Here is a 9919-nt window from a genome sequence, read left to right on the forward strand (position 1 = left end):
GGAATGAACCAGTATTTGTATGGTTACTTAAGCCTTACCTCTGTAGTACCCCTTTGAAAGAGGCACTTAAATCACCTACAGTAGGTTGTTTCAGATGCCCCATTTGCTAAATAACAAGTCAGTAGACAGGTGAAAATGGAGTTACATAAATCAACAGTATATTGGTATTATCTTTTTACCTAGGTGCCCTTTTTTTAGTAGGTTTTTTTTTTTTTAGTAGTAGTAGGTTTGGGTAAAAATCTAAAACACTTTTTTTTTTCTGTTATTTTTTTTATTTTATTCTATTTTATTTATTGTTTAATTCATATTTTATATTTAAATATATTGCAAACATATTTTACAGGCCCACCCTGCGCAGGAACAGGAACAGGCAAAAAAACTAAACAGAAATTTCAGCATAACAGAGAGGTAAGATTACTGTTTTTAATTCGGTCTCAATAGATTTACTTACTGCTATTGCCAATATTAAGTATGTGTTTTATTAATTTACGTATGGCTATTATTAACAAGCCATTACTTATAAGAAGTATAGCATAACATTTCTTATTCCACAGGGACTACTCAAGGTGTAGGAGAGACTCCAAGACAGGAGAGGGTGCTGCTGTTCCTAGCTTCATGGGTCAGTGTGGCAACATGACAGGTGGCCGTACTGAGGAGCATCTTTTTTCACCCCTTAGAAACCGTGCTATGTCAGAAAATGACATTCGTGTGGACACACAAAATTTTCATAATCACACCAATGTCACGCCAAGCAGAATGCGTGCGTCCACTCTCGGTGACCTGGATGAGAATGGAGTATGTGTCGGTGAAGTAAAAAAGAAAAAAGGGCCTCCGCCTCCTCGTCCACCGCCCCCGAAATGGGATCAGTTCCACAAGAGACGGGCATCTCACCATAACCTCTTCTCCTCCCCACCACTCTATAACTCTCCCTCTTCCTCTCCACCTCGACCACAGCCCCCCAGTGTGTCTGAAATGACACGTCATCGCTCCTGTAGTCTTCCTCCAAGGGAGGTCTCAGAGAGCCATCACTGCTGCGGTCAAGGGTACTCTGTGGCTCCCCCCAGCCCTGCTTTTACACGTCGGGCCTTTAAACCTGTAGCCCTGCCCCCAAGAGAGAGAGACATGAGGAGAGAACTTCATCAACCTTTGCCGCAGCCTGAACCACACACAAGGTAAAACATACCTTCCACACGCATGACATATAAGACTTTTTCATGATATTCCTGTTGATTTCATATGGTTTTAACCAACCATTTTCAAGAATTTTTTACATTTAATGGAAGAATCCATTAAATAAAAAGTAAAAACATTAACTTTATACTTTGAATACATGAGAGAACACATCTTAAAAATCAAAACATTTTTACAACGTTGATTAGACCACAATACATTTTTTTGTGAATATTAATAACAAGTAAAAATTTTCTAAAACTAATGATTATGCCAAATTACTAAACTTTCTTTCCAGTATTTTTATTTATTTATTTATTATTTATTATATCAGGACACTGATACTTCATACTTCATTATGATATCAGGACACTTTTTTTATCCTGAATTTTTTGTTTGACTTCATGCCAAAAAATATCAAAATGTATTTAATTCAGAGATTTGGTATGGTTAAGTAATTGTATGTTCAGTTCTGTTCAAAATTATGGGGTTGGTAAGAATTTTTAATGTTTAAAAAAAAAAATTGTATGTGTCTAATGCTCACCAAGGCTGCATTTAATTGATTAAAAATACAAAAAACAGTAATATTAGTGAAATATTATTATAATTTAAAATAGCTGTTTTCTATTTTAAAGTATTTTAAAATGTTTTTTCCTTTTGATGACAAAGCTGAATTTTTAGCAGCCATTACTCCAGTCTACACTGTGACATGATCCTTAAGAAATCAGTCTAATATAAGAAGAATAATATATATTTATATATATATATTTTTTTTTTCAGAATTTTGGATAAATAGAAAGTTCAAAAGAACAGCATTTATTGTAACATTATATGTCTGTACTGTTCCTTTGGTGGTTCCTTTTCATCCTTACTGAATAAAATAAAAATAAAAATCTTACTGACCCTAAACTTTTGAATGGTAGTGAATAAATTTAAATTTTTTATGTACTTTTGAATAAACTACCTTCATGTCTGCCCTATTTTAGAATACCTGTCCACAATGCTGCAGTGTCAGATGAGCCTAGAGTCACACTGGTGAAGCCCATCTTTTCTGAGCATCGAGCTGAGTGGAACCGCTCCAGTCCTCACTACCAAGCACAAGGCACCACCAGGTCTCATGAAGTCCCAGTGAACAGTTTGTCAACTGCACCCGTGTGTCCCGAATCCTACTTCTCCATGAACAACTACCACTTGCAGCCCTACCAAGCAGGCTTCCCTGGAACAGTTTACAAAAACCAGCTTATTTCCTCCCGCAGTCCTAACAGTATTGAAGATGGAAACCAGCCCCTGGAGACAGACATAGATGAGATCAGTGAGAATGAGCGGTTAGGAGAAATTGACAGAAGGGAAGGAGAGGACAGGATGGAGATGCAGGGTTTTGCTCGACCAGTCATAGTGCTGGAGACAGACATTGACAACATGCCTGAGGAAGGGGCTCCTTCAGCGAGAAACATTAGAGGGCAGAGGGCCGCTTTGGTGGACTCCATTCTAGAGGATGATTATGGTTTATCTAGGAAAGAGCTGATTGGAGAGTTATTTCCACACAGTGTAAATAAAGAGATGGGTGGAGAGAGCTGGAGAGGAGGCCACCCAATTAGCGGAGGAACACTAGAGAGGTACACCAATATAATACTGTTTCAGACTTTCTGCTTCAAAATTTTATGCTTTGATCAATGTGTTACTTGTTTCTTTTATTTGCACTTTTTTAGTGAAACTTGTTTCAGAGTAAATTCTACATGAATTGTCAGTGTATTCTATTCTGTTCTATCAGAAATATTGTAACATCTTCACCTCCATTATGTTGCTTCTGAATGATCCATGACTCTTTCCTAGGCCCTCTAGACTGGGAACATCCACAGTACAAGTTTCACGATCAGCCTGTTATGACATGTCAGCTGACAACCCGCAACTTCTTGCCAGGTTTCGAGAGATCTCAGAGAGGAAAGAGGTGGAGGAAGAACTCAATTATAAGGTGAAAGATTCAGAAATGTATGGCTCAATTATTTCATGCTTTGCAATTTATTCCTATGATGAATTAATGGTGACCAGCAGCCGTTACACCAGTCTTCAGTGTCACATGATCTTTCAGAAACCATTCTAATATGCTGATTTGGTGCTCAAGTAACTTTTTTATTATTATTAATGTTGAAAATAGTTGAGCTGCTTAATATTTTTGTGGAAACCGTGATACATGTTTTTTTCAGGATTCTTTGATGAATAGAAAGGTGAAAAAATAAAAATCACTGGTAACACTGTCTTTTATTGTACAGAAGCAGCTGATGGAGAGCCTTCGTAAAAAGTTGGGTGTCCTGCGTGAGGCACAGAGGGGCCTGCAAGAGGATATTCGTGCCAATGCTCAGCTGGGAGAAGAGGTAGAGAGCCTGGTGCTCGCTATCTGCAAGCCCAACGAGGTGGACAAGTACCGCATGTTCATCGGTGACCTAGACAAGGTGACCAGCCTGCTGTTGTCCCTTTCTGGGAGACTGATCCGGGTAGAAAGTGCCTTGGACTGCGTGGACCCAGAGACTGGCCACCACGAGAGGGTGAGGAGAGAAATATCATTGCAAAATGTAAACTATATTATCACCCAGCAATATATTAAACTTTGGATGTATAATACATCCAACGTCAACTGCATACATACAGTATACACTTTAAGTCAGGTTAGATGCCATACTGAATTGTACGTGGATTAAAAAAAAGGCTGTGAGAGATAGGCGTACTGTCTTTTCAATGGCATGGACTGTATGAAGGTCCTCACAACTTTCAAAACTGTCCTAAGGAATTCTGTCTGTGCTGAACGTTTTTCTTTTCATCCGTTGAACAATCAGTATGTCGTTAAACGACAGTATTGAACACACTGTACTTCTGTCCCTCACAGCCTCGTTTCCGGTCAAAAATAAAATATAATGTTACCCTGACTGAGGTCTATAGTAGTCAATGATTAAAGTGGATCAAAACCTTTCACCCAAAGTTGTCCTAAGACAAGAACACATTTTGGTTTTATGAAAGATTTGATGAGTTGTTTTGATTTGTCCTTAAGACAAGATTGTGTTGACTTACGTATAGCAATATAAAGTATAATATATAGCAAATCTCAACTGCTTGATTGCTTGTATCTTTGCAAAATGTAAATGGTATTGTTGCTCAGCTCCAATCTGCAAAATTTGTCTATAATTCATGAAGATAGCTTTATAAACATTGACATCATATTTTTTTCTGTAAAGTGGCTTTAAAACAATTTGTATTGTAAAAAGCAATATACAAGTAAATTAGGCTGCGTTTACACTGGCAGAAAAAATCCGGGTTTTTGCCCATATCTGACACATATCAGAATTTGATGCATGCGTGTAAACACAAAAATCCACACGAGATCCGAATTTTTGCATCCAATCTGAGCCACTTCCAAATGTGGATTTTAATAGGATACATATCCGATATCTGGACATCCAACCTATGTCTAAACACACATATCCGATTCCCCGCAGAACTCCCAGAGCGAGGGCGACACGTTTACCAGTGCATACACTCGCATTTTATTTAGATGGAAACTTTATGTATGGTTTTAAACCTCTGCCCTGTGAATTTTATAAATACAACAGCTTTGCTAAAGCTACATTATATTTCTTAGCAATGACATGATAACTTTCACTTGTTTGCAAGCTTCACGCGCTCTCTCTCTCTCTCCCTCTCTCTCTCTCTCTCTCTCTCATTAATTCATTCGAATTCATTTAAATAAACATCATTTTGGCGCATTTTATTTCACTAAAGAATTCTACCTCTAATTAGCCTAACAAATGAAAATTACCGTTATATCCCGTTTATCCCAGGGGGGAAGGAAGTCAACCGGAAGTTGAAGTCGGCCGCGTGCCGCCATCTTGTAGCAGAACTTCACTTGCGTTAGCATCCCATTGACTCCCATTCATTTTGGCGTCACTTTGACAGCGAATAACTTTACATCTGAGGCGTTTAAAGACTCCATTTGTCCATTATTTATTTCTAAAGATACACGACAATGTATAAAAGGGCTCCATTACCTTCTATGTTACATTATGGCCCCGTAGAAACAGTTTTTGTAAAAATAGGCTAACGATTGCGTCATAACCACTCGACTCTCTGTCGCACAGTAGAGAAATTACCGTACAGACAGGAGGAGAAGCTCGCAGGCAATCGGGGAGACGTCAAGAGATATGGCGTACTGGCGTTACATTTTAAAATACTATACAAAATAATTAATCAGAATACTTACTCCTGCTCACTCACGCCAAAGAACTCCCCGCTCAAGCTCTCCGTCTCTGCAAGATTAACGATGGCAGTTTGCACGCACAGCTACTAGAAGATATACATCTGTCAGGCAGCTTGCTGACGTCATCAAGCTTAGTTTGAGTCTGCGCGTCAGAAACGGAAGTGCTAAAAATCGCTAAAAATGGGCTTCACTTGTCTCAATTGAGTTCCAATGGGGTCGCTGTGTCCATTTCTTTTACTGTCTATGGTTTATCCGCTCAGTCAGATTTTTTCAGCTGTTGTCCATGCTGGCAAAAATAATAATGGGCACTTGACGTGTATTACATAAGTCATTTTAAAAGCAAGGCCATTCAAAACCAAGGGTCTACCATTTGCATAGTAAAGTGATCGTTGACTATCATTTTGGATGGGGATTATGTAAACAGATATCGGATACCAGTCGAATCTAAAGTGAATGTAAACAGATGGGTCAAAAAAATCGGATTTGTGCATTAAGACTTGCTGCATAAATGCAGCCTTAGACCTTGAGTTTTTATCCTTCTGCATGTTTGATTTGCTTAGCATTTTATTCTTTTTCTCTCTGTCATAGCTACAACTTCTGGAAAAGAAGAAGCAGCTGCTGGTGCAGATGGGAGAGGCTCAGGAGCTCAAGGAGCATGTGGACCGGCGTGAGCAGGCGGTTGGCAAGGTGCTGGAATGTTGCCTGACTCCAGAACAGATGCGTGACTACAGTCACTTTGTGAAGATGAAAGCAGCCCTACTGGTAGAGCAGAGGCAACTGGATGACAAGATCAGGCTCGGCGAGGAGCAGCTCAGGGGACTCCGAGAGAGCCTCGGCCTGGGGCTGGGGGTTGGGATGGGGTACGGACAGTACTGAAAAGTGCTGAATGAGTGTATGTATAACGGGATTTGAGATGGACCAAAAAAACTTTGAACTGCAGTGTGTTCTAAAGAAAGGACATTACATTGACGTGACAGTTGAGTACAGAACAGCACAACTATCACAGACTTATGTTCAGTTCAATTCGAAAACACTACATCACTACTTGAAGTTGTCTGTTAGGACTTCAGCTGCACTAACAACCTTTTTCTTTTTCTTTTTGCGCTTACTCCGTTAACATCTGACACCGCCAAAGAACGCATGTGTGCATATACTTCTCATTGAATACAGCAGGGGGAGTGTCCATGCACTGCTATTTATTTATTTATGTGTGTATATATTCATACGCACAATATATATAAATATCTTTCATTCTGGTTTTACAGTCAAATTGCTTTAATAATTTACAGCCTCACATTGCATGTATTCAATTTCATTCCGTTCTTTGGCATGGTAAACGTTATTGTTCTGTTTAAGATGTTTTGTTTTGTTAAATATTTGTATGAAAACGTGTACATAGTGGATGCCTGAAGTGCATCTTTAAGTCACAGAAGTTTCATTCTGTCATAACTGGAACTTTTCTTAAACGAAATGGTGTGGCGTATTATTGCAGTGTTTTCAAAAGGGGCCATTTATATTTACTTTTCATATTCAGTATGCCTTATAGTACTTGCTACACTTTTCTCAGATTATTGCCAAAGATAAAATGTATGCCTACGTAAGAATATAAATGTGCTGTGCCTGTTTTGAGAAATGACGTGCATAAATGTCTTGAGAAGATCAGCCTTGCTTTACCAAAGCTCTTATATTGACATGTTTTTGAATAAGAGTTTTTAGTTAAATGAGATGCACTGTTTAACCCTTATTTCATCTCCCAACATGGCAACTTTTGAGGCGATTGCTACTAGATTTCCTTTTCTTTGTGAGAAACAGGACATTTCTTTAGAAGGAAGGAGAATGCTGCTTTGTTTACCATTTACTGCCTTGAAAGTGTCGTCTTTGTCTTTTTTTTTATGGCAAAACAAGGAGCTTGAGATGAAGATTAAGGAGAGACAAAGAAGAGTGAGATCAAGTTAATTTGTATTTGAAGGGCTTGTGGTATAGGAACATGGAATGAATGTATGTATTTGGTTGCAAAATTGCAGATCAAAAAGGTAAATGTGCCTTTGTGCTTATTTTGTCCCTTTTTTGCTTCACTTTGTATAAAATTGATAGTTTAATAACTATAAACTACTCTTGTTTGTTTTGTTGTATCATACGTTGTAAACAGCATAGTGCTGAAGATGAAAGGAAATACTTGGTCTATTGATAATTTTCCTTTTTTTTATTGAAAAGATTGACATGTACAATTAAAAACAATATCTTATCAGGGTTATGCCTGTTTATTTATTTATTTGTTTTTCTTAAATGTTTGTTTGAGACTTGCTCTGTGCTTTGGCATGTTATCCCAAAACTATTTAAAGGGGTCAAATGATGCTACAAGCACTTTTACAGGTTGTTTGAACTGAAATGTGTGTTGGCAGTGTGTACACAACCACTCTATAATGATAAAAATCCACCCAGTGTTTTTTTTTTGTAATCTCGTTAAATGTTTTCCCCTTTCTCGAATCGAGCCGATCTCAGATGCCTGTCTGTGTGACATCACACGGACGAAGGCCCCTCCCACAATAGTTTGATTGACAGTAGCGTTTCAGCACAGACTGGACTGGACTGGTGTCTTACCTTAGACCCGGTCATCAGTCTGCCATTGTTTCACCTCCGGAGCAGATGTAGACAAGAATGACTCCTAAGTGATTGAGGTGTTCTGTTGTTGGATGTATTAAGGAGCATAACATTCTTCATTTACTCCCAAAATATGAGCTGCTGAAGACACAGTGGATTAGGTTTGTTTTTGAAGGGAAAGTGCCCCCGATCTACCTAAATGCGCAAGAAAAATCTTCACACAAATCATTTGTGATCCAGCTTCACGTCCAGAAGAAGTGTGTACGTTTTTTTTTTTTAATAATCTTTGCAAATTGCCTTTCCTTATAATTTGCAAATTTGCAAGTTTCACAATGAATGCGGCTAAAGTAAACAGTCCCTCAGAGAGCGAGATCCAGAGTCAACTGTTATATACCTAAATTTACCCGTCTCCACCCCCTGATCCCTACACCCACCCATCTCCACCCCCTAGATCTGGATCTTGTGTTCTGCAGTGAGGGGCTACTGCAAAGAGCAGCTGGAACATCAGCGGAGCTCAATAGCATTTAAAGGAAAATGCTACCAAACAGCTTGGTCTAAAAAGAGCTGGTTTTGACAGGGTAAAAAGGGTGTTGTTTTAGCTACCATTAAGAAATTTTAACCAAACTATGTTACAGCCTTTTCATTAAGACCCTAAAGAATCATATCAACTTGTGGAAAATAGGCATCCGATGACCGCTTTAAACAATATTTTGCCAATTAATTGACCTTAAACCGAGTTGGTATTCTTAAAAATACTTTATCAACATACTGATTGATTGTGACAAAAATATTTAACATTGTTTTAACAGTAATGAATCATTCTCATGTTTGAGGTGTGGTTTAATAGAGTAATAGCTTGGCGAAACGTTACGTAATTATTAATTAGCAAGGGTGTTGATTGGATAGAAAGCAGTGCCAAGGTAAGCTTATTAACAATTTGGCGGGAAACGTAAAAGTCTAAATGAAACGCGCACGTGTTGTGTGTTCTAGTCACTGATCTATATATGTTCTATATTATAGATCAGTGGTTCTAGTCTTATTTCTTCAGTGCTGGCTTACAGCAGGCTAACGGTACATGATGTTTGGCTTTGTACGAGCACTCAAACGCACGAGATGTATTCCCAAACAAAATGTCTTAACCCAGCGTTTCTACATTACCTCTACATCTGCAAAAAACGGAGTCGGCGCTGTGGTAAGTTCAACAGAGAGCGGAGGAAAGTAGGAAACTCCGAGTGCTTTCCACGAATCGGTTCGTTCGAACAGTTCTTAAAATGCTCAAATCTCTTACGTAGTTATTACATGGTTTATCTGTTCACGTTGCTTTTTGGAAGGGAAAGTTTTTTATTAGAAGTGTTTTACATTTTAAAAGTATCATGTCTCTTTACGTTAGAATCTATGGATTTAACTAAGGTTGTTTTTTTTTTTTTTTTATCCATGCTAAATTCTGTGTGATATTAGTCATTTTAAATACTACTAAGGGCAGATGGGTGGATAGTATGCGCATTGGGACGCAGGGTCAGTCCACACTGGACGCGACAAAAGCGACCGTTGAAAATCGTTTAAACTGGGTCAATACGTCATAAACGGAACGCAGCAGCAGTGTTCTGTTTGTGTTGACCTTGCATCGCATCCAGTGTAGACCGCGTCACTGATTATGAGCTCGCGTCCGGTGTAGTGTAACGGTCGGAGGGGCGTGGTTAAGCAAATTCTGCCCAGTGATCAGATTATGATTAAAGATTACCAAGACACTTTATTTTATTATTATTTCAGTGGATTAACTTGCACAGATTAATTGTTGATCTTAAGACTAGCAATGTGCGCTAACAAAATAAATACTGTACATTTTGATTTCATGCGGACTTGAAACTCGCCCACAAGTCGGACATATTGAATCCATCCACA

General features: G+C 38.6%; 1 protein-coding gene across 5 annotated transcripts in view; it reads left to right on the forward strand.

Annotated features, from left to right (window-relative positions):
• The window catches only part of shroom4 (shroom family member 4), a 40497-nt gene extending 32831 nt beyond the window's left edge, over positions 1 to 7666 (forward strand). For all 5 annotated transcript variants that reach the window (XM_042727386.1, XM_042727388.1, XM_042727390.1 and 2 more), the window contains 6 exons: positions 344 to 408; positions 555 to 1172; positions 2157 to 2786; positions 3004 to 3142; positions 3441 to 3713; positions 6005 to 7666. In XM_042727386.1, the coding sequence (XP_042583320.1) occupies positions 344 to 408; positions 555 to 1172; positions 2157 to 2786; positions 3004 to 3142; positions 3441 to 3713; positions 6005 to 6292 (2013 nt within the window). In that variant the 3' untranslated portion in view covers positions 6293 to 7666. The remainder of the gene's footprint in view (positions 1 to 343; positions 409 to 554; positions 1173 to 2156; positions 2787 to 3003; positions 3143 to 3440; positions 3714 to 6004) is intronic.
• Positions 7667 to 9919: the final 2253 nt, after the last annotated feature.

The sequence above is a fragment of the Cyprinus carpio genome, chromosome B7 (genome assembly GCF_018340385.1).
Source record: "Cyprinus carpio isolate SPL01 chromosome B7, ASM1834038v1, whole genome shotgun sequence".
Taxonomy (NCBI): domain Eukaryota; kingdom Metazoa; phylum Chordata; class Actinopteri; order Cypriniformes; family Cyprinidae; genus Cyprinus; species Cyprinus carpio.